This window comes from Panthera onca, chromosome B4 (assembly GCF_046562875.1).
Source record: "Panthera onca isolate mPanOnc1 chromosome B4, mPanOnc1 haplotype 2, whole genome shotgun sequence".
Classification (NCBI taxonomy): domain Eukaryota; kingdom Metazoa; phylum Chordata; class Mammalia; order Carnivora; family Felidae; genus Panthera; species Panthera onca.
Window position 1 is genome coordinate 49,440,866 of NC_138345.1, and position 25,085 is coordinate 49,465,950.

General features: G+C 38.5%; 1 protein-coding gene across 1 annotated transcript in view; it reads left to right on the forward strand.

Annotated features, from left to right (window-relative positions):
* DERA (deoxyribose-phosphate aldolase) overlaps positions 1–8,448 on the forward strand; it is a 117,304-nt gene extending 108,856 nt beyond the window's left edge. The window contains exons 7-9 of the mRNA XM_060658266.2: positions 4,032–4,144; positions 7,742–7,891; positions 8,211–8,448. Coding sequence (XP_060514249.1) covers positions 4,032–4,144; positions 7,742–7,891; positions 8,211–8,267 — 320 coding nt within the window. The 3' untranslated portion in view covers positions 8,268–8,448. The remainder of the gene's footprint in view (positions 1–4,031; positions 4,145–7,741; positions 7,892–8,210) is intronic.
* Positions 8,449–25,085: the final 16,637 nt, after the last annotated feature.

The window sequence follows — 25,085 nt, forward strand, 5'->3', positions numbered from 1 at the left end:
ATATAGGAAGCAACTGAAAGAGCTCCCAGTGGCCAAAGGTAGAACCATTTGAGCAAGAAAATAATGAACTGGATTATAAACCCAAGTATAATATCTCCGAGTCTGTACTGCTAGAAATGATCATAAATATGTACATGGGAGCAGGCGAGTCTCCCATGCAAGTGTGGGATTCACATAAGGGCTTCTTTCCAAGGGGTACAGTATGGAAAGTAGAGAAAAGAGAGTGACTTTGCAGTGGACAAACGTGGCAAATCCTACCTCCCAAGTGTTTACAGTCGACATCAACAGTGGTAAATCATGTCAATGGTAGGTACGCTTGATGTGATACTGTGAGAATGGCACTTTACCTCTGTGGTCTTCCTCCCCAAAAACCCATCACCCCAGTTTAATCAAAATGAGAGATATGTCAGACAAGTCCCAAATGGGGACATTTTACAAAATACCTGACCAGTGCTCCTCAAAACTGTTAACAGTCATCAAAACAAGGCAAGTCCAAGAAGCTGTCACAGCCACGAGGAAACCATGGAGATATGACAGATGTACACATCATACTATCCTGGGTGCAATTGGATTCTAAGTAAAACTAAGGAAATCTAAATAAAATAGGGATTTGGGTTAATAGCAATATGTCTATATTGCTTCATTAATTGTAACAAATGTACCATATGGATAAAAGTTTTTAATAATAGGGGAAACTGGGTGTAGGGTTTATGGGGATTCTCTGTACTAGCTTTACAATGTTTCTGTAGATTTAGATCTGTTCTAAAATTTAAAATTCATTTAAAAATAAATAAAATAATGTATTCTTCTGAGTCACCTGTCCAGTTTTGTTACCTGAACTGGGATGAAACTCAAAACTGTCTTTCCTTTCCCATTAGTCAGTTAAAGGTAGGAAATATTGTAGATTGCTTTTTCTTGGTAGCTGTGGCCCTCTATTTACCGCTTGATCCATCCATCCATCCATCCATCCATCCTTCCATCCATCCATCCATCCCTCCATCCCTCCATGTATCCTTCCTTCCTTCCTTCCTTCCTTCCTTCCTTCCTTCCTTCCTTCCATCCATCCATCTATCCATCCATCCAAAATTCATTTATTGAGCCTTGCTTGTGTGTCATTCTCTGGGGATACAGAGTGCATAGAAAGATATAGCACCTGCCCTCAAATGTGCTTACCGTACAACCAAGAATGAGAGACAGACACTATGTGTAGGCCACTGTTACTACTCCTGGACTTTTGTTGCTATCATGATAGGTATTCTGCTCTGCTCCTCCCAAATATGTTAGGAGGAGAGTCTTCTCCCTTATCCTACCTCCAGACTCTTTCAAAGGAGTTTGGCTTTTTTGGTTAACTTTAAATTGTGTGATTTTTAAGTGACCATAGCTTTTTTTAGGCCTCCAAATGTGGCCTTGGACTTTTATCTTAATAATCTTTTAAGATGCTTGAAAGAATTTACATGATATCCAGTGTTGTACCCAAAAGCTTTCTAGTGAATCAGAAGACAATGTCACACTTTAGGAAATCACATCTTGGTCTTGGTCTCATTGTGAATTCTTTGGAGATGTTCCCCTCACCTCTTACATCTATTTTTTGGAGGCTTTAATCTCTTCTCCTTGGTTGTCTTTTTTCTGGGGTGGTAGTGACCACACGTTGGTTCTGTAGTCCTATTCATTTGTTCATTTATTAATCAACTCAGCTCATGCCTACCTAAGGGCCTTTCTTTGCACTTGCTGTTTCCCTGCTTGTGATGTTCTTTTCAGTGATACCTTTCATTCAGTCTGTATTTGAATATCACTCCTGAGCGATGCCTTTATGATAACTTTATTTAAATATGGCTACCTCTCCCCAACTCCATCACTCTCTACCTCATTACATTGCTTTTTTCTTCATAGCACTTACCTCCACTGACATTTGTTCTATATTCATTTGTTTATTGTCTTTCTCCTCTAGAAAATCTGCTTACAAGGGTAGGAACTTTATTATTTTGTTTTGTGGTCTGTCTTCCGCATCTAGAACAGAGTCTGGCACATAGTAAGTGCTTAGTGGATATTCGTTAGATAAATGCATGCATGACAGATATATCTCCATTTCTTCCAGTGGGTCTATAGACCCACAGGAAAAAAAAAGGCTTCTGATGACCTGTTTTCATAAATCAGAATTTCTATCACATTTTTACGCATTGAAACCCTACCTAAGTCTTTGATTCATTTATATTTGTATAATGCTTGAGAGTTTTCAAAGCGCTTTCATATAGATTGTCTCTTTTAATTCCTTGTATAACGAACACTGTGAAGCAAGTAAGAATTTTCAGGCGTATTTTATAGGCAAGATGGTTCAGGAGGTAAAACCAGGTCTTCTGACTTCTAGCCTATCAAGTAATTACCCAGGATTTATGTTTCATTTCCACCTGCACCTAGAATGTATGCTTTTGAGGGCAAGGGCTTGAATTATTTGTTGTTATATTTTCCACTGTGCCGCACACACAGTGTGTTTACAAAGGTGTGTCAATTTGAACCTTTCCATCCACAGAATAGTTGTGGAAGTATCTTTCCATTTGAAACTAAAGGGGAAAGTTTTAGCCATTTCTTTCCAACATTTCCATTGACCACTTCTTTGATGCACCTTGGGAGAATCCCAGACATTAGCCTTACCTGTGGTCCCACAGACTCAGTGGGCTAGAGCCATGAATTTGCACAGGAATCCCCTAGGAACCTTGTTTATATTCAGATTCTGATTCAGTTGATCTAGTGTAGGACCTGAGAGTCTGCATTTTTAGCAAGCACCCCCATGGTACCCATGCTGCTGGTCTGTGGGCATGTTGAGTATTTCAAGGTTAGATAACCACATTAAAGATGGAATCCCTATTTGGCTACCTGACTTTGTGACCCTAGGTAAGTTTCTTGGAGACACTATAATATTGGTTAAGCTGTGTTTTTTTGGTTAGAATTCTACCCCGTCCCCTTACTAACTGTGTGACCCCAAGCAGGTTATTTAACATTTCGTCTTCTTTTTTTAAAAAAAATTGTTTTTCAACGTTTTCTTTTTTGAGAGACAGAGACAGGGTGCGAGAAGGGATGGGGCAGGGAGGGAGGGAGACACAGAATCTGAAGCAGGCTCTAGGTTCTGAGCTGTCAACACAGAGCCCGACATGGGGCTTGAATTCATGAACCTTAAGATCTTGACCTGAGCCGAAGTCAGACGCTCAACCAACTAAGCCACCCAGGAGCCCCATTTTAACCTTTCTGTATCTCAATTTTGTCCTTTAAAATGGGGATCATATTAGTACTTAACTTATGCAGGTGTTGTGAGGAATGACTGAGTTATTACTTGTAAAGCACCTAGAATAAAGAATAGTGCATAACACACAGTGAATCTTAACTGTTATTATCATTTCTTTGTCTCCTAGGCTATTCTGTTAAACTACATCAATAGGTTTAGGATGCATTTGAGAGACAGAAAGTTGTTTAAAGTATTTGTAGGTTATGAAATAGTTGATGTCTTTCGTGAAATTCCTAATCTCGTTGGAAGATACACAGCTTTCATTACTGAACAGCGCGGTACAGATAAGCTAGTGGTGATTCTTCTTGCGTGGTCAGAGCCGTACTGAGTACTTTCTGTCGAGCATAAGAAAATGAGGGGAAAATGAGTGGGCACTGCAGTTTTGTAGTAAAGTGTTGTGATAAATGATATTAAGCACAGGGCATAAAATTGTTTTTATTCATCTTAGTTATGCATTAAATAAACCAACTTGATTTTAATTGATGATATGGAAAGATGGAGGCAAGGGCCCTAGAAATCAGAATCCATTCGGTACTTAATTCCATGCATCTTCTAGTAAGGGGGGGAGGGGTGGAAAGTATGGATAGAATTATTTTAAAGAGGGATTTTCTTCTTAATTTTTCAGATAGCTAATGAAAAATAAAGTTGTGTTCCTCAGGAAAAAAATGTACACAACTCATTTCTTCCGCTGACTAAGATGTGTAAAAAATAAAATTTTAATTAACATGGAGGTTTTTTTTTCCTTTTGTTTTAGGATCAGATTTTATTAAGACCTCTACTGGAAAAGAAACAGTAAATGCCACTTTCCCGGTAGCTATAGTAATGCTACGGGCCATTAGAGATTTCTTCTGGAAAACTGGAAACAAGGTATATTATTGCCAGCAAATCTTTCTTCGGAGTAAAGATAATGTTATTTATAATACTAGTTACAGCCACAAAAACTGTCTTTATATGCAGAAGGTGTGAATGAGTTACCTTTATTAAGATAAATGTTTAATTTACCTTTCATTACAAAAGAACACATTCATGGAGAAAAATGTGCGATTAGCAGAAAGTGAGTGTGAGTGTGGGAGTAAGTATGTGTGATCAAGATGTAAACTCACTTTATGTCCTTTTATTAACTGAAGACAATTTTATCACTGACAAGAGATTCCTAAATGGGTTCTTTAACGAACTAATTCTGCTGCAACACAGAGGCTTTCTGGTAAGGCGTTGGCCAGCGAAAACAGGTTAATGCAGAAATTAAACTTCCTTGAGGAATGGAAAGAATTGCAGAGTAACATTTATTGAATGATAAGCTGTGGTGGTGATATGAAAAGTATGCAATATAATGGGAAATAATCTTTTCCTGTCATTATTGAAGGACACACATAAATTGGTTTTTCTGTTGGGAAACCCCCGGTCCAGAAAAACTTATTACTTTTAATAATATGAGGTGAAGAGAAAATTCTCGAGGAGATGAACTTATTAAACAAAATAATGAAATGCTGTGAAACAGCAGGGAAAAGGTAGCTAGACGTTATATAGCTCTTGAATTAAATATCCATTTTTGCGTTTTATGGCAGTTGGATGTGCTCTTTGGAAGACTGTTAAGCTGAGGAGGGTATGTGCTAGCTTTTGTCAGCTTTTCGAAAAATAATACATATTTTTTTGAAACATAGGAAGTTAAAAAGAAAAATGCGTATGAGGTGTTTTTTTAAAATGAGTTTGGATTTTCCTTTTAGCTTCAAGTTGCTTGTTTAGCTGCAAATTATCTCAAAGGATTTTTTTTTTTTTTATATCACTGGAGAGAAAGGTTGTTTTGTTTTATTTTGTTTTGTTTTGTAATGAGACTGTCCCTTCCTCAGAAGACATCTTTAAAAGCTGATCTCTGGATTACTGCTGAATGGAAACCCCCCCAAAAAAGACCTTTAATCCTGTGCCAACTGGATGTGATGACTGTATATGTCACTGTACCTTCAGTTCATTTTGGAACTGGAGCCCCTTTTCAGAATGTTCTGGGTTTCAGAGGAAATGAACTTCTTCCAGAATTTTCTCCTTCAGAATAACTTCATATCTTAAAAAAGTACAAATAAGAATGCTGTCTACTGTGACCTTACTTATGATAGTTGACTCAATTTGAGTAACCTCTACTTGGTAGCCTTTCTGCATTGATCCAAATTAAAAAAAAAAAAATGTTTAGCTCTAAAAAAGAGAATTCTCTCTTTGGCCCTCCCACCTGAGACCACTACTATTCATTTAGACCAGTAGTTCCTATTTTGTGCCAAAGTACAACAAAATAAGTTGTTCGATGCCTGGGCCCTCATCCCTAGAACTTCTAGATCAGGAGTAATCCTCAGGCATCTGTGTGTCTCATAAACTCCAGAGTCAGGATTAAAACTCACCATTACAGACCCAATCCTGTTGTGTTCTCAATAAACATTGATTGAGTGGTTAACTATGTGCCATGTTAACCTGTGTTAACAGGGATACAAAATGAACAAGTCCCTTCCCAGGAGATCTCTTAGACAACAAGCAAAGAATTTCAGTAGAAGTTTTAAGTGCTCAATATTCTAGGTCAGTGTACAGTAGAAGGGACACTTCACTGTCTTCCAGTACTTTTCTTTTACTTGTATTGACCCTTTCCTCAGCTAACAAACAAAGTTCACCCCAGTTTTATCAACAGTGGACCGATACAAGTCAAATCATAGTCATTATAATCACGTTTGATTTCACACGGTGAGGATCTGTGTCTCGGTCTACAAATCAGGTGCATCCTTTCAGGTTGTTGACAAGTTGCCTGGGCAGCCGTTAGACTGTAAACTTTCTACATCATTGATTTAAGGGGAGTTTTAAAATGTGATGGGCCGTCTTCCAGACCATGATTAGTGTCACTCTGAGCAGCAGAGGTTTAATATTTCATAACTGATTTCATTGCAGATTTATGTTTTCCATATTCTCTCCCTTAAAAAAAAAAGGATAAACTTATGCTAGAACCTCTCTTTAGAAACATTGCCAAACAGACTTGCTGACACAACTGAACTATATGGAAAAATCTATATGCAGCACTGCCTAATTGACAAAAATGCTCCTATGATTAACATGTATGCTAATATAAGCTAATTGATTTTGGGGGCTTCTTCTCAAGAAATAATCTCATCCTATTTATCTCCCCCACTCGCCTCATGTCCCTGCACTCTTTCAGAGCCAGTTGGGCTCCAGAGGAATAGACAGATAGGGTTAGGATCAGTGTATAGCTGCTGCTTAGTCATGTGGCCATGTGTGCCTGAGGCAGGGAAACCAGTAAGGAGACCGACCGATATATTCCGTATGAGAATGAATGAGGGTCTAAACTAATACGGCAGAAGTGAAAGCAGAGAGGAAGTGTGTGTGGTAGATATGGAAGTTAAGGAGAGAAGATTAAGGACTTGACCATTGATTGATTGGGTTTGGTGTGGTGAGGAAAATGGCGGAGTCTAGGTTAACTCTGAGGCTTCTAGTTTGGGTAAATTATGGGACCTTGCATTTATCATCTCCCTTCTCTAGCATTCTTTTAGCAGTTAACCCTGTGTTGGTGCTACCTATCGAATCAACAGCTCTTAGTGTTTAAATGCCTGAGCTTTAGTACTTGGCCATAGAGTGTTTTCTTGATTGTTCCCATCTATAGATACTCTACACTACTGGATTCGAGTTCTGGAGACCAGTAAATCCAGATAAGCAGGTTTTACTGTTTATAGAACACATTTATCCATTTCTAATGGATTTGGGGACATCATTTGTAAACATCAGATACTGGCTGACTTGTGCTGTTTTATGTTCACCTGCAAAGACTACTGAACTGTGAAGAGTTCCTACACTGTCTTTTTCTGCTGCACTTATTTAAGTGGTCTGGCTGCTTTATATAACTCTTTCTACTTACAACTTAGAAGAAAGTCCCTGCAGTTACATTGATGAAAACAACTGTCAACACTCCTTCCTGATTGCTGCCAGTTTGGTTAGTGTGGCCTCACTGATTCCCTCTTCTTATTTTGAATACATGTGTGTGTCTTTTGCACCTCAGGATGAAGGGCTGAAAGGTGACTAGCCAGGCTCACTGGTAGAAATGCAGAATGAATGGGCTTTTGTGATATCTGTTTTCCTTGTTTATTGACACCTCTCTTGTTTATCCCCAGTTCACAGCTATAGTTTAGATGGTTGAGGTTTATGACTTTCCAATAAGTGCAATGTTAATGAGGGTTATTAACGCTCATTAGTGTCTCCTCAGAAGCAGTGACATTCTTCCCATTAATCTTAGAGAAGTCATTTTGTACTGTGAATGGGCGTGAGCCAGCGATCTAAGCTCTTTTGCTGGGTAAAGTGAAATAGACTTTAAAAAAGAGAAGGAGAGAAAGAGAGAAAGAGAATCGAGACCCTGTATTAATGCGCTACCAGTTTTTAAAGTACTCCAGTAACAAACATTGTTCTCTTTCCCACCTTCCCTTTTAGATCGGCTTTAAACCAGCAGGAGGCATCCGCAGTGCAAAGGATTCCCTTGCCTGGCTCTCTCTCATAAAAGAAGAGCTAGGAGACGAATGGCTGACGCCAGAACTCTTTCGAATAGGTGCCAGTACTCTGCTTTCTGACATCGAGAGGCAGGTGAGTAATAATCCGTTGTCCTTGGCACAAATTGGCAAGTGTGTTTTTGAGAAAGAAATGAATAACCCCTACTGGGCTATGAGAACTAGAGATAAGAATTCATCGGATTTACCTCATCGTACCCAAAGTTCTGTTTTCTTCCAAGCAAACCTGCACCTGAAGTAGGCTGACTGCAGAGTCTGCTGAAGTGCATAATAATGTAGGGCTTTAGAATGAAACATCAATTAAATTATTAATTATTATTTAAAAGTGTAAATATTAACTGATATATATGCTATATAATCATTATTAATTAACTGAATTCTGATTTTCCTCACAGATTTACCATCATGTGACTGGAAGATATGCAGCCTATCATGATCTTCCTATGTCCTAAATCAGACCGATTCCAGAAAAGTTCTTTACAACGATGTTTAAAATGTGTTTTTCTACATAACTGCTAAAATTATTTAGTTAAAGTATGAGGGAACGAATAGGTAACTGACGGTTTGTTTGTTTTTTTTCCCTTCAAGCTTTCACTGAATTTAATTCAAAAAATAAAAGGAAAAAACAACTAATCCATACGTGGTATTCTTTTCAGGCACATCTGAAATGGTTCTAATTACTTAATGATCTGCATTGTTAATTTTGTGAAGATTTCCTCTTAAAAAATTCTGAGTAAAATATTAATGATAACTTTGATGACATTAAATTCTAAGGGGAAAAAAAATGCTAAACTGCCCAAGAAATGTGCTTTAGCCAAAGAAAATGGAGCATTCCAGAGCTGCCAGCCGTACTCTAATGACTTCAGGACTCACTGACTTGACACTAATTTCCTGCCATGAAAATCTGTCTTTAATTTTTACAACAGATACGCTCTTTTATTAATTGTTTTGCTAACGAAACGTCTGTCATTGTTATATGACATTATGGCTATTGCCTTTTTAAAAAATCTCTGTAGTTTATTGTTTTGGAAAGGAACTATAAATTCTAATAGTACATACTGAACAAGTAATCCGTTAAACATACAAAAAGGTTTTATCCATGACTTTGTGAATGTCTCTAGTAGAGCCTTTGTATATTTATATCATAAAGCACCTTAGTAACATTATTAGTGAGTACAACTTATGTATATATTCTGAAACTTTTAAGATTTTCTGGCATCGTGATTGGAGAAAAAGCAGCAAACACTAACGGAGCATTTAATATGTGCTAAGTAAGCTCTTTACATAGATCAATGTATTTAATCCTTATTTCATCCCGAAAACAGAACTGATATTATCATCCTTTTATACAGATGAGGGACTGAGGCACAGAGAGCTTAAGCAACTTGTCAGAGATCACAGAGCTCAAAATTAGCAGAGTCAGGAATCAAGCCCGGACAGACAGTCTGGCTCCTGAGTCTGTGCAGTCATGCCATGTATCGCTGTCCCTCAGCACACACAGAGCTCACTGTCCACTCTGGGGATGGTTATCTACTTTGTGGTCTACTCGGTCCTTTGCTCTTTGTCTCTTCCAGGTTTCCATCTCTGCCATTTTTGCTTGCTGGCACCTCTACCGAATTATAGTGCCTACGTCTTCTTAAATGGGGATTTTCATAGAGAGAATCTTTTATGCTCCCTGAACGAGTCTCCAGCTACTCGTAAGTGGGAAACCCCCCACTGGGCACCCGTCTCGGTTTCATCCCATTGCTGAATTCTAGCCAGCCTCTTCCTCTTTCTAGCTCTATGACCTTGGTTCAGTCAGTTCACATCTCTGGACCTCAGCTTCTTCATCTATAAAAGAAAGGGGTTGGGCAGGTGACATCAAGGTTCTTTCAGACCTAAAATTATATTACCCTGAGGGTAATTACAACAAATTCTAGAAAATGTTTTATGGCTATAAAGAGAAAACACTTTTGGAGCAATCTAAATTAGGATTTGCCTCTCGGGAATCAATTAGGCAAGTCCCCACGGCCCCTCTCCAACCGTAAATGAAATGACTAAAATAAGAACGGAGAAGAAATCCGCTTTCCCCCTTGCCTTAGCAGAAAGCTAACTCTTAACTTAACGCCTTTGGATACGGTTGGTTGCTCTGAATACCATATCCACCTTCATAACATACCAGCCCAGGTGCCCACAGCACAATGGCCAGTCACCTTTAGAGAAGAAACTTTGCAGAAAAATAATTACATTCTATCACCTTTGAAGCTATTCCAATTTCACAGGGGTTTCTGTTTTCCTCCCATTAAACCCAGCTGGTCATTTTAGTTGATCAAGTGAACAGGCATCATTATCTTCAATTCTAATTTATATGAGGCGTCCGCTGAAATTGACCCCTGCGGACAATTATAGATTCACATAGGAAATTAAGACTGTGAGTCCCTCAAACCTATTAGAGGCTGATGAGCATGGCCTGATCTAAAGGTTCATAATCTAATATTTTGGGGGACAATTTATTCCAAGGACTATCAGGCTCTTCATCAGGAATGTCTGCCCCTTACCTGGCTCTTGAAATCAAATGTAACACAGATGACTTTAATGCAAAGACCCTAGTAAATGTTGATTGCTATGAAAACATAAGAGGAAGAGGTCATTTTCGAGGTGACTGTGATTTACTACGAGCAGATTTGTGTACTTCAGAACATAGGTAGCAGATGCTTTGTAACAATCAGGAAGTGAGGGCCAGGTCTTGTGTTTAAAGCCTCTAAGTTAATAAAACAACCCCCACCCTAATTGTCCCAGTTGTTCAGTAAACCATATTAGGCCTTAAAGTTACTTTTTAAACAACGAATCATATAATCTGTTGGCTTCAAGAGACTTTAGAGTATATGTATTTCTGTCATTTTTTATGTAAGAAAAGAAACAATGTGGGGGAGTCACTTAATAAGTAAGACCATGTAGAAAGTCAGAGCTGAGACTAGACCTTCAGTCCATATTGTTGTTATTTATTTCAGTTCTTATTCTTTTTTTTTTTTTTTTTTGAGAGAGAGAACTTGTAAATTGGAGAGAGGAGCAGAGGGAGAGAGAGAGAGAGAGATTGAGAGAGAGAGAGAGAGAGAGAGAGAGAGAGAGAGAGAAAGAAAGAAAGTCTTAAGCAGGCTCCATGCCCAGGGTGGGCTGGATCCCATGACCCTTGGATCTTGATCGGAGCTGAAATCAAGAGTCAGACACTCAACTGACTGAGCCCCCAGGTGCCCCCTTAGGTCCATATTGTGCCATGAAATATTTTATAAAACATAGCCAGGGCATTGGAATTGAAAGTTTCTTTCTTGTTTATACACCCTGCCACACCTAACATATTTTGTCAGTGTGTGAAATTCAGACTTTAAAAAGACTCACTTTTGACTCTTAATAATCTTCTAAATGGTGTTTTTGAGAAGACCACCCATCTACATTTAGCCCAAATGATGGTGTGGTTAATTTCATCCAGTAGGCTTTCTGAACTTTGGGTGACCTCAAGCACTGAAATTTTTTCTAAAAAAGAAAGTTGAAAAAAAAAAACAGTTGAATGTTGCTTTATTGTGTTTATTATTATTTTTTTAAGGACAAAAAAGAGAGGGGCTTGTTTTGATTCTGGTTTGTCTACAAATGGGGAGAAAATGACTAGTGCAATCACAAAACAATCTCATAATTACAGTATCTCTGCCTCATTCTAGATTATTTCAGCACTAACGGGAAATTTAGGCAAATGAGTTTGCATGAAAAATAGCTTCTAAGGAGACCTGTAGAAAATCCAAAACTGTTGGATATACTATCTGAAAGTCCCATCTTCTATACACAGAGATCTAACAGTCTCTGTCCTGTTGGAGCAGAACAGTTTGCTATGCCATATATAGATGTCTTACATAAACCAAATCTATAGAAACCAAATCAGTTTCTTTGGAAAAAATAACTTACACTTCCAGTACAGACAGAAACCAATATTAATTTTTCTTCTACTAACCTGATAATTTTTTGACCCAACATAAATAGGGCCAGAGTGGAGATAGAAGAAAGAATTTGCATAGATCGTACTTTCTAAGGAAATGAAACATTATGCCCATTTTGGCACTAAGAAAAAGGTATGAGGTGAAATCAATTTCTACATTTGTTTTCCTGATCGTGCTCAAGAGGCTTGCTTCCCAAAGGAAAATATATATTTTATAACCACCACCAAATGATCCTTTCCAGAAATGACCACAGGTAACATCTGGCCAATATATAAAATATGTAGTAAAAATAATCATTTTTAATTAACTAAAACCTGCTCAGGAGAGAGAGTCAGAGGAATATCCATCTGGTCAATTCTTATTTAATAGGGCAAATGAGGATCAGAATGTTTAATGTAATATATGTGAAATACTTAGTGACCTTACAATGAACTAAAACTTTTTTTTTAATTTTTTTTAGGAAGAATAGAGTGAGGGGGAGGAATCAGAATATCTTGAAATGATAGACCTAAAATTTGATTTCTTTTTTAGAAGTACATCTTCTACTTTAAAATATAGGTAGAATAGAAACCTAGGTTTTGTGGCATTATTTTCTATGGTTCAATGACAGAAAATGTGTTTTAATCCACTTGAATGGTAAAATGAGGTTTTACTTTTTTCTGGAGTTTGAGAAGGATGATGAAGAGTTTTAAGTGATAAGTGGTTATAAATAAAGGTGAAAGGAACTAGGATTATTTAGCCCAAGGAGAAAATAGAAGAGTACTTGATGTCTAATGGTCCCAGGAAAAGTTGTATATTTGCTCATAGTAACAGAAAGTCCTATATCCCCTCTGCAGAAGAAGAAATGAGTTGATGCTACATGAGAAGTAAGTTTATGCTACATGAGAGTTCTAGGGAGAACTCTAATACTCTGAAATGTGTTCTTAAGGAGGCACATCTTTCTCTTCCCTTCTCAGAAGTAGATTCTCCTTTGATTGGTGTGGTTTAGTTGTTCTTCCAAAGAAAGTGGTTCTCAGACTTTAGTATGCATGAAAATCACCAAGACAGTTTATAAAACATGGAATTCTGGGCCCCACCCCCAGAATTACCAATTCAATGCATTGGCTGTGGGGCCTAAGAATTTGTAATTCCAGGAAGTTCCCAAGTAATGTTACTGCCCAGGAACCACACTCTGAGAACCACTGGACTAGAAAGCCTCGTATTCAATACCTAGATTCCAAAGTAAATGCATGTTTTCAATAGTAATATCCACCAGCTGCAGTGCTTCTTAATCATGAAACTGCAGGATAAATGTGTATATTTTTCTGCTTTTTGTAGCCAAGAACAAGGAGGGAGCAATGGAAATGACATTATCCCTTAATCCTTTCACAGTAGGCAGTGAACTTGACTCTACTTTGGGCTTAAACGCAAGCTTTGGAGCCTAGGATAAACATTTTAGATGAGTTTAGAATCATTATCCACAAAATCTTCCAAAGGATTTCAGCAAGCCAGGGTAGTAAGATTCAGCTGTATTTGATTTTACCCATTTGGAATGCTTTGACTTTGGTGATTTCCAGTGTAATTGCACATAAAACTAAGACCTGTTTTAACAGAGCTCATTCTTTAACTTATATTTAAAATAGATAAAATGTTCTACGGAAGGGACATTTCACAGATACTTGGCTTCTTAATTTGAAGCTACTGGGTAAGTGATCTCTGGACTAGGAGCTAATGAAAACATTAGGTCCTTGGTCTTCTTAAAACTAAAGGATGTTTTAAATTTGTTTTTTGCTTTTAAGTGTGTGTTCTGCATTATCAGGCAAGGTTCATAGTTGCAAATAACAGAACTCCCCTTTACCTAGAAGGCCGCCAGCTAGGAATAATGCCCAAATCACTCTTCAGAACTGCTCTGGTGAAGACACTGCTACCACCCCTGGGCACTGGATTACTGGAACCTTCTGCCTTTGCTGTCTCTGGAAGATGGAGCCCTATTTTATCCCAGTGGCCCAAGAGGGATTCCTCACATTACTTTCTTGGGCGTCAAAGACCTATGTGGTTGTGTCTATTGTTGGAGCCTCAGTCATATGCCTGTACTTTAGCTGGGAAAGCAAGTTTGGTCTTCTTGGGGAAAGTGGCACATGGTATTCAAAGGATATTGGATGGCGGGCACCTGGGTGTCTCAGTCGGTTAAGCATCTGACTTCAGCTCAGGTCATGATCTCACAGTTCGTGAGTTTGAGCACTATATTGGGCTCCTGCTGTCAGTGCAGAGCCTGCTTTGGATCCTTTGCCCCCCCCCCCCCCCCACACACACACACACCCACCTCTCTCTGCCCTTGTCCCCTCCCCCTCAAAAACAGATAAAAACATTTGGGAAAAAAAGATGTTGGATGGTCACTAATCATGACAGTTGTCAACTACAATATAACAAGGTAGTACTTGAAACACAGTTCATATTTTGTGCTAGGAAAGGATTCATTGTGCCTCAGCGGTCTTTCCATTTCTTGTGAGTTGAATTCTGCAAAAGCTGCCCCTTGTCTTTTGGTCCCACACAACAGAGCTAGAGAAGCCCTACGAAAACCTTCCTATAGTCACTCTCACTAGCAATATATGACAGCGACCCTTCTATATCTCTAGACAGCTATCTATTGACTTCCTATCATGGGTAATGAGGAAATCAGGTTTTCCACTTCCTCCCCCTATCTTCCCAAACTCACCTGATTCTTGCTGATCATATAATTTTTCATATCATATTCTTTAGACTTTGAAATGTACTTACCGCTCTATTCCATGATTTATCAGCTTCAATAATCTTTCTATCCTCTGCTCTACCAGATGAGAAAATCAGCATATTGACATTACTACCCACCATCTGTCCTCTCCCCCTCCAAATCTTGACTATATTATTTCTACACCATTAGAGTTCATAACATTGAAATTCTGTTCTGTGACCATAATTTCTACAATTATTTTAGTTTCAGTCCTACAGTTAAATGAGGTCGGTACTTAGGATCAGTACTCCACTTCTCTGTTTGCTTTTCAAAACTTGGCCTGTAGTAGTTTCTTCAGGAAGGGCGTAGGGTATATTCCCTGAGTTTTTGCAAGCTCAAAAAATGTTCATTTTCATTATACTTTAATGAGTCTTTGGCTGTGTATAATTCTTGGATTGCATACTTTATTTCCTGAGGACTTTGCTATTATGCTATTGCCCCAATGCCTTCTAGCATTGAACATTGCTGTGGAAAATAATAATCCGACTTGAACTTGTTGCCTTAATGCACAACAGCTTTTTTCTTTGAGTTCCAGCAACTTTATTAAAACATGATTCAGGGTTGAATGTGTTATGTAAATTTTTCCCAGAGTGAGTCCTTTCAGTCTACAGAGGCATGAGTTCTATTTCTGAAAAGTTCCTTTGAAGTATATCTTTAACTTTTTTCCTATTTTATTATTTTTAACCTCTTTAGGTTTTTACTTATTGCATATGTTAAGGACTTTTTTAACTGTCTTGTCTAGCTATTAATATTTTATAATTCTGAATTCTTTTTTCTACTTCATTGAATTTCACTTTTTCTTTTCCTGCCATACTTGTTTCTTTCCATGTTTTTAGCAAACTCTGGCTGCTTCCAGTGAAATGTTTGATTCCTGTACTCTGCCAAATCATATTTCATTTTCTGTTGTCTTGCAGTATCTTCCCTGAGCTCTTGTATATCCAATATGGGCTCTTGCTTTATAGGTATGGGAGCTTTGTTTAGGTCTTTTTTCTTTCAAGTTTATGGCAATATTTTTGGCTCCAAATTTTTGTTTGTTCTATGGAAAATTTTTTTTCTGTTGTGTGTTCTTTGCCTTCCATTTTATCTTTGTTTGATCTCTTTTTTTCCTGGTGTAGCTTTGCATGGATGTTTATTTTTGAATGAGATAAGTTTTTTTTTTTTTGTTTGTTTGGTTTTGGTTTTTGGTTTTTGGGTTTTTTCTAGACCAGGTACTTGCCAGATGTTTGTGTGGGAGAGATGGCATGTCCATTTTCTATGCTGGCAGGGATTCTTGATGTTTTAAGACACATAAGTTCCTTATGTCACAAAATCTGTGTTTGAATGAATTTTTCTCCCTAGCTACCAGAGATCAGTGGCTTTAGGGCTATTCACAATGCAGTCCTGTCGTCCGGCCCTGTCTCAACTATAGGCTGCTTCTTGCAAATTGTGGGTTGCTGTATGATTTTTCTTTTAGCCTTATCTTCTCTGCTTTTCTTTGATGCCATACTGGGTCCAGGGAAACGCCTGCTGTGAGTCCATACACCACCTATCTCCATCAATCCTTAGAAGTTCTGGATCTGCCTCCCTTGAGTGGACCACCTGTTTTTTTTTCAACTTTTTTTTTTTTTTTTTTTTTTTTTTTGGGACAGAGAGAGACAGAGCATGAACGGGGGAGGGGCAGAGAGAGAGGGAGACACAGAATCGGAAACAGGCTCCAGGCTCCGAGCCATCAGCCCAGAGCCTGACGCGGGGCTCGAACTCACAGACCGCGAGATCGTGACCTGGCTGAAGTCAGACGCTTAACCGACTGCGCCACCCAGGCGCCCCAAGTGGACCACCTGTTTTGATCTGCTGCCTTTGACTGAGGCCATGAGTTGGAATTTGTAACAATGTTACATTTAAAACAATTACATTTAAATAAGGAGAGTTCTTAACCGTGTTTGGGGTAAATATAAATTCTTTTTTAACTTATTTATTTAAATTCAAGGTAGTTAACATACATTATAGTATTGGTTTCAGGAGTAGAACCCAGCGACTCATTACTTATAATACCCACTGCTCATATCAACAAGTGCCCTCCTTAATGACCATCACCCACTTAACTCACCACCCCCCCCCCCCCAGCAACCCTCAGTTTGTTCTCTGTATTTTATTTTTTATTTTTTTAAATTTTATTGCTTTAAATTTACATCCAAATTAGCATATAGTGCAACAATGATTTCAGGAGTAGATTCCTCAGTGCCCCTTACCCATTTAGCCCAACCCCCCTCTCACAACCCCCCCCCCCAGTAACCCTCAGTTTGTTCTCCATATTTATGAGTCTCTACTGTTTTGTCCCCCTCCCTGTTTTTATATTATTTTTGTTTCCCTTCCCTTATGTTCATCTGTTTTATCTCTTAAAGTCTTCATATGAGTGATGTCATGTGATTTTTGTCTTTCTCTAACTAATTTCACTTAGCATAATACACTCCAGTTCCATCCACGTAGTTGCAAATGGCAAGATTTCATTCTTTTTGATTGCCGAGTAATACTCCATCGTACATGTATACCACATCTTTTTTATCCATTCATCCATCAAAGGACATTTGGGCTCTTTCCATACTTTGGCTATTGTTGATAGTGCTGCTTTACACATGGGGGTGCATGTGTCCCTTCGAAACAGCACACCTGTATCCCTTGCACGATAAATGCCTAGTAGTGCAATTGCTGGGTCGTAGGGTAGTTCTATTTTTAGGGGTTTTTTTTAATGTTTTATTTATTTTTGAGACACAGAGAGACAGAGCATGAGCAGGGGAGGGGCAGAGAGAGAGGGAGACACAGAATCCGAAGCAGGCTCCAGGCTCTGAGATATCAGCACAGAGCCCGATGTGGGGCTCAAACCCACAGACCATGAGACCATGACTCGAGCCGAAGTCAGACGCCCAACTAACTGAGCCACCCAGGTGCCCCTATTTTTAGTTTTTTGAGAAACCTCCATACTGTTTTCCAGAGTGGCTGCACCAGCTTGCATTCCCACCAGCAATGCAAAAGAGATCCTCTTTCTGCGCGTCCTCGCCAACATCTGTTGTTGCCTGAGTCCTTAATGTTAGCCATTCTGATAGGTGTGAAGTAGTATCTCATTGTGGTTTTGATTTGTATTTCCCTGATGATGAGGGATGTTGAGCATTTTTTTTTTCATGTGTCGGTTGGCCATCTGGATGTCTTCTTTGGAGAAGTGTCTATTCATGTCTTTTGCCCATTTCTTCACTGGATTATTTGTTTTTTTGGGTGGAGTTTGAGAAGTTCTTGATAGATTTTGGATCCTAACCCTTTATCTGATATGTCATTTGCAAATATCTTCTCCCATTCCTTTGGTTGCCTTTTAGTTTTGCTGATTGTTTCCTTCGCTGTGCAGAAGCTTTTTATTTTGATGAGGTCCCAATAGTTCATTTCTGTTTTTGTTTCCCTTGCCTATGGAGATGTTTTGAGTAAGAAGTTGCTGTGGGCAATATCAAAGAGGTTTTTGCCTGCTTTCTCCTTGAGGATTTTGATGGCTTCTTGTCTTACATTGAGGTTTTTCATCCATTTTGAGTTTATTTTTGTGTATGGTGTAAGAAAGTGGTCCAGGTTCATTCTTCTGCATGTTGCTGTCCAGTTTTCCCAGCACCACTTGCTGAAGAGACTGTCTTTATTCCATTGGTATTCTTTCCTGCTTTTTCAAAGATTAGTTGGCCATACGTTTGTGGGTCCATTTCTGGTTTCTGTATTCTGTTCCATTGATCTGAGTGTCTGTTTTTGTTCAGGTAACATTCTGTCTTGATGATTACAGCTTTGTAGTATAGCTTGAAGTCTGGGATTGTGATGTCTCCTGCTTTGGTTTTCTTTTTCAAGATTGTTTGGCAGTTCAGGGTCTTTTCCATACAAATTTTAGGATTGTTTGTTCTAGCTCTGTGAAGAATGCTGGTGTTATTTTGATAGGGATTGCATTGGATATGTAGATTGCTTTGGGTAATATCGACATTTTAACAATATTTGTTCTTCCTATCCAGGAGCATGGAATCTTTTTTTCCATTTTTTGTGGCTTCTTCAATTTCTTTCTTAAGCTTTTTATAGTTTTCAATGTATAGATTTTTCACCTATCTGGTTCGATTTATTCCTAGGTATTTATTCCTAGGTATTTTACGATCCCATTTTTTTGTGCAACTGTAAATGGGATCGATTCCTTGATTTCTCTTTCTGTCGCTTCATTGTTGTTGTATAGGAATGCAACTGATTTCTGTGTGTTGATTTTATATCCTGCAACTTTGCTGAATTCATGAGTCAATACCAGCAGTTTTTTGGTGGAATCTTTTGGGTTTTCCATTTACAGTATCATGTCATCTGTAAAGAGTGAAAGTTTGACCCCCTCCTGGCCAATTTGGATGCCTTTTATTTCTTTGTGTTGTCTGATTGCAGAGACTAAGACTTCTAATACTATGTTGAATAACAGTGGCGAGAGTGGACACCCCTGTCTTGTTCCTGACCTTAGGGGGAAAGCTGTCAGTTTTTCCCCGTTGCGGATGATATTAGCATTGGGTTGTTCATATACGGCTTTTATGATCTCGAGGTATGCTCCTTCTATCCCTACTTTCTTGAGGGTTTTTATCAAGAAAGGATGTTGTATTGCTTTCTCAAATGTTTTCTCTGCATCTATTGAGAGGATCATATGGTTCTTGTCCTTTCTTTTATTGATGTGATAGATTATGTTAATTGTTTTGCAGATATTGAATCAGCCCTGCATCACAGGTATAAATCCCACTTGGTCATGGTGAATAATTTTTTTAATGTATTGTTGGATCCGGTTGGCTAATATCTTGTTTAGGATTTTTGTATCCATGTTCATCAGGGAAGTTGGTCTATAGATCTCCTTTTTAGTGGGGTCTCTGTCTGGTTTTGGAATCACGGTAATACTGACTTTATAGAATGAGTTTGGAAGTTTTCCTTCCATTTGTATTTTTTTGGAACAGCTTCAAGAAAATAGGTGTTAACTCTTCCTTAAATGTTTGGTAGAATTCTCCTGGAAAGCTATCTGGCCCGGGACTCTTGTTTTTTGGCAGATTTTTGATTACTAATTCGATTTCCTTACTGGTTATGGGTCTGTTGAATTTTTTATTTCTTCCTGTTTCAGTTTTGGTAGTGTGTATGTTTCTAGGAATTCGTCCATTTCTTTCAGATTACCCATTTCATTGGCATATAATTGCTCATAATATTCTCTTATTATTGTTTTTATTTCTGCTGTGTTGGTTGTGATCTCTCCTCTTTCATTCTTGATTTTATTTATTTGGATCCTTTCCTTTTTCTTTTTGATCAGACTGGCTAGTGCTTTATCAATTTTGTTAATTCTTTCAAGGAACTAGCTTCTGGTTTCATTGATCTGTTCTACTGTTTTGTTTGTTTGTTTTTGTTTGTTTGTTTGTTTTTTGGTTTTGATAGCATTAATTTCTGCTCTAATATTTATTATTTTTTTTCTTCTGCTGGTTGGGGGTTTTATTTGCTGTTCTTTTTCCAGCTTCTTTAGGCATAATGTTAGGTTGTGTATCTGAGATCTTTCTTCCTTCTTTAGGAAGGCCTGGATTGCTATATACTTTCCTCTTATGACCTCCTTTGCTGTGTCCCAGAAGTTTTGGGTTGTGATGTTATCATTTTCATTGACTTCCATACACTTTTTAATTTCCTCTTTAACTTCTTGGTTGGCCCATTTGTTCTTTAGTAGGATGTTCTTCAGTCTGCAAGTATTTGTTCCCTTTCCAAATTTTTTCTTGTAGTTGATTTCGAGTTTCATAGTGTTGTGTCTGAAAACATGCACGGTATGATCTCGATCTTTTTGTACTTATTAGGGCTGATTTGTGTCCCAGTATATGGTCTATTCTGGAGAACGTTCCTTGTGCACTGGAGAAGAATGTATATTCTGCTGCTTTAGAATGAAATATTCTGAATATGTCTGTTAAGTCCACCTGGTCCAGTGTGTCATTCAAAGCCATTGTTTCCTTGTTGATTTTTTGATTAGATGATCTGTCCATTGCTGTGAGTGGGGTGTTGAAGTCTCCTACTATTATGATATTACTATGGATGAGTTTCTTTATGTTTGTGATTCATTGAGTTATATATTTGGGTGTTTCCACATTTGGTGTGTAAATGTTTACAGTTGTTAGGTCTTCTTTGTGAATAGACCCCTTGATTATGATATAATGCCCTTCTGCATCTCTTGATACAGTCTTTATTTTAAAGTCTAGATTGTCTGATATAAGAATGTCTACTCTGGCTTTCTTTTGTTGACCATTAGCATGATAGATGGTTCTCCATCCCCTTATTTTCAATCTGAAGGTGTCTTTAGGTCTAAAGTGGGTCTCTTGTAAACAGCATATAGATGGATCTTGTTTTCTCATCCATTCTGTTACCCTGTGTCTTTTGATTGGAGCATTGAGTCCATTGATGTTTAGAGTGAGTACTGAAAGATGAATTAATTGCCATTATGATGCTTGTAGAGTTGGAGTTTCTGGTGGTGTTCTCCGGTCCTTTGTAAATTTTGTTTCTTCTGGTATTTATTTATTTATTTATTTATTTATTTATTTATTTATTTCTGTGTGTGTGTGTGTGTGTGTGTATTCATTTTTTCTCCCCTCATTGAGTCCCCCTTAAAATTTCTTGCAGGGCTGGTTTAGTGGTCACAAACTCCTTTAATTTTTGTTTGTCTGGGAAACTTTTTATCTCTCCTTCATATTTTGAATGACAGCCTTGCTGGATAAAGAATTCTTGGCTGCATATTTTTCTGATTCAGCACACTGAATATATCCTGCCACTCCTTTCTGGCCTGCCAAGTTTCTGTGCATAGGTCTGCTGCAAACCTGATCTGTCGTCCCTTGTAGGTTAGGGACTCTTTTTCCCTTGCTGCTTTCATGATTCTCTTCTTGCCTGAGTATTTTGTGAATTTGACTATGATATGCCTTGTTGATGGTCGGTTTTTGTTGAATCTAATGGGGGTCCTCTGTGCTTCCTGGATTTTGATGTCTGTGTCTTTCCCCAGGTTAGGAAAGTTTTCTGCTATGATTTGCTCACACAACCCTTCTACCCCTGTTTCTCTCTCTTCCTCTTCTGGAACCCCTATGATTCTGATGTTGTTCCTTTTTAATGAGTCACTGATTTCTGTAATTCTTAAATTGTGCTCTTTTGCCTTAATCTCCCTCTTTTTTTCTGCTTCATTATTCTCTATAAGTTTGTCCTCTGTATCGCTGATTTGCTGTTCTGCCTCATCCATCCTTGGCGCCGCTGCATCCATCTGTGATTGCAGCTCAGTTATAGCATTTTAAATTTCATTCTTACTATTTTTTACTTCTTTTATCTCTGCAGAAAGGGATTCTAATCTATTTTCAACTCCAGCTAGTATTCTTATTATCGTGATTCAAAATTCTGGTTCAGACATGTTGCTTGTATCTGTGTTAAATCCCTGCTTGTCATTTCTTCATGCTCTTATTTTTGGAGTGAATTCCTTCGTTTTGTCATTTTGAAGGGAGAAAAGGAATTAATGAGGTAGAAAAATTAAAATTAAAAATACTAAAATGAAAAAATATTAAAGTTAAAAAATTAAACACACACACACACACACACAAATCGAATAAATGATGCTAGATCCTAGGTGTGTTTTGGTCTGGGTGTTGAAAGTGGTTTGACAGATTAGAGAAAAAAAGGGGGGGCGGGAGGAAATTGTTTGAGAATTTTAAAAAATGAATACACTGAAGTAGACTAAAATGAGATGATGGGAGTAAAATAGAGTTTGAAAAAATTTACACAAAAGTAAAGAATATAGTAGAAAAAAATTAAAAATATTTTTAATAAAAATTAAAAATAAAAATGAATTTTTTCTCTTTCTGTGCTCAAGAAAAAGAAAAGAAACAAAAAAGAGAAAAAAAAGAAATTGTTTGAAAATTTGAAAAGTGAATACACTGTAGTAGACTAAAATAAAATGATGGAAGTAAAATAGAATTTGAAAAAATTTACACAACATTAAAAAATATAGTAAAAAAATTAAAGAAAAATATTTTTAATAAAAATTGAAAATAAAAATGAATTTTTTCTCTCTGTTTTCAAGAAAAGAAGTATAAAAGAGAAAAAAAAAAAGAAAGAAAATTGAATAGATGGACCTGGTAACAGATTGAAATAGGACTGAAATTACTTCGTTTTCCCCTAGAAGTCAGACTATGTAGTGCTTTATAGTCCATAAACTAATTAGGTGGTGAGACTTGTGTCCTTGAAGAGCGAGGTTGGCCCATTTGGGCGGGGCTCAGTGTAACAGCTCCATTCTCCACTAGATGGTGCTGCTAGTCTACTGGGCTGGAGTGTTGAGGTGCGTGTAGGTGTGCATGTGCGGGAGCATGCGCGGGAGCATGCGCGGGAGCGGTGAAAATGATGCCAGCGGTGAAAACAGACCCAGTCTGTTCTCCCAGATCAGCAATCGAGCACCCATACTCTGTCTTCAGCTCTCGTCCACTCCCTGCTTTTTCACTGTCTGTGACCTGGCCCCAGGCAGAACCTCTTTCCCGAGTTTTGTGTCACATGCGGCTGTTTTCTCTGGCCCCTTCCAAAGGACTGTGGCTTTGACCCGTTCCGCCCCTCTGCGGGAGGGTCTCACCGAGCAATGGACGAACAATGGCCGGATGTCGGCTGCACCCAGGAACACTTGCTGGATTCTGCTGCTGCCAGTGCCCTGAGACTGCGGCCAGGTGCCAGCCTGCCTGAGAAAGTTTGGGAAACACTGTAGCAGCAGCGTTTCAGGGATTATGGAAAATCACCACACACATCTGGCACCAGGCTTCACCCTTAACACCCTTGTTCCAGCACCAGTGAATGTGGCCGTTCTCTGGGGTCTGCTGGGACCAGGTGCCTTCAACAGTCTACCAAACATTCTTCCAGCAGTGGAACTGCTTTTCCGCGTGTGGCCTGAGAACCTCCCGGACCCTACTCTGTTCCTGGGGATTGGCCCTTCCTACCAGAGCACTGCCAGGTATGGAGCTGCGTAGTTGGAGACTTTGCACTCCCCTTGTTTACGGTCTTAATGGAATTTAAAATTTCTCCTTTTTCCCTTTTTCGTCCCTGTGGCTGTTTCTAATTTTCCACTTTCTCTCCAGCTGCTTTTGGGGAGGGGTGCTTTCCCCGTATTCTGCCCCCCCACTCCCAGTCTCCGTCCTCTCTCTGCTCGCAAAAGCACCTCCCTTCCCGCGCCTTCTCGCTCCCTAAGTTCACCTCTCTGTGCCGCATACCTGCCGAATTCTGTGGTTCAGGTTGTGCAGATTGTTGCGTTCATCCTCAGATCAGTTTTCTAGGTGTGCAGGATGGTTTAGTGTTGGTCTGGCTGTATTTCATGGACGCGAGACACACAAAAAACTTTCATGCTGTTCTGCCATCTTGGCTCCTCCCTGTTCTCTGTATTTTAGAGTCTCCATGGTTTGCTTCCCTCTGTGTTTTCATCTTAGTTCTTTCCTTGCCCTATGTTCATTTGTTGGGTTTCTTAAATTCCACATATGAGTGAAATCGCGTATTTGTTTCTCTGACTGATTTCACTTGGTATAACGCACTATATAGTTCCATCCATGTTGTTGCAAATGGCAAGATTTCATTCTTTGATTGCTGAGTAATATTTCATTATATATACATATATATCATATAATATATATATAAATCTCATATCTTCTTTATTCATTGGGGTGAATTAAATTCTGAGTCACTTTGAAATTATTAGCAAAAGCAATAATAATTTTAAACCGGACAGTGCCAACAAATGGGGGGTTGAAGCTATAGTGCCTGCGGCAGCTAGCATTTATTTAGTATTCCCTCTCAGATAAAACATCTTTCCAGTTGGAATATGGAAGGAGATAATAGATGAAACTGAACTTGGAAAGTGTCTGGCATGTAGAAAACTGTTAAAAAAAGATCCAGTTCTTCTCTCTACCATCATCATTACACTATTTAAAAAAAGGTAGAAAATCACACATTTAAACATATCCTATTTTGGTAATAAAAATCTAATCTTTTTTATAAGTATAAACATGCTTCTGCTCTAGTTCTTCCTATGGGGCATCACTGAAGCCATCACTAAGCAGCATCAAAAAAGATGCCACATGAGCAGCCATTTCTCAAGCTTGTGACTTACCGTAATGCCTGGTTTCTATCATTCTGTATGTAGTTTTTATAATAAAATTATTGTCTAGTATTTTTTTCTGAGTTCCCTTCTATGCCAGGCAGATTGTAAGGAGAGGGGGAAGGAAGGAATGGGGAGAGGTCTAGGCTAAGTAGTGTCAGTCCTACAATGCAGAATGAGCAGCACAGCTCTTACCTGGAGCTTTGCAAGTCTGGGACTCAAGAGTGGAGAAAAATCCAAGTCAACAAAGAGGCTTTAAGTATGTCTTTTACCAAATGCACCAGCCTGGGGTAGGTATAGGGAAACAGATTTTAAACTAAGAGATTGCAGAATAAGAAGTTGGAGGCAACGGCAAACAACTCAAACAGGAGTTGTCTAGGACAGAGGTCTAAGCCTTCATCATGATTACACACTAGGCCTGGAACTT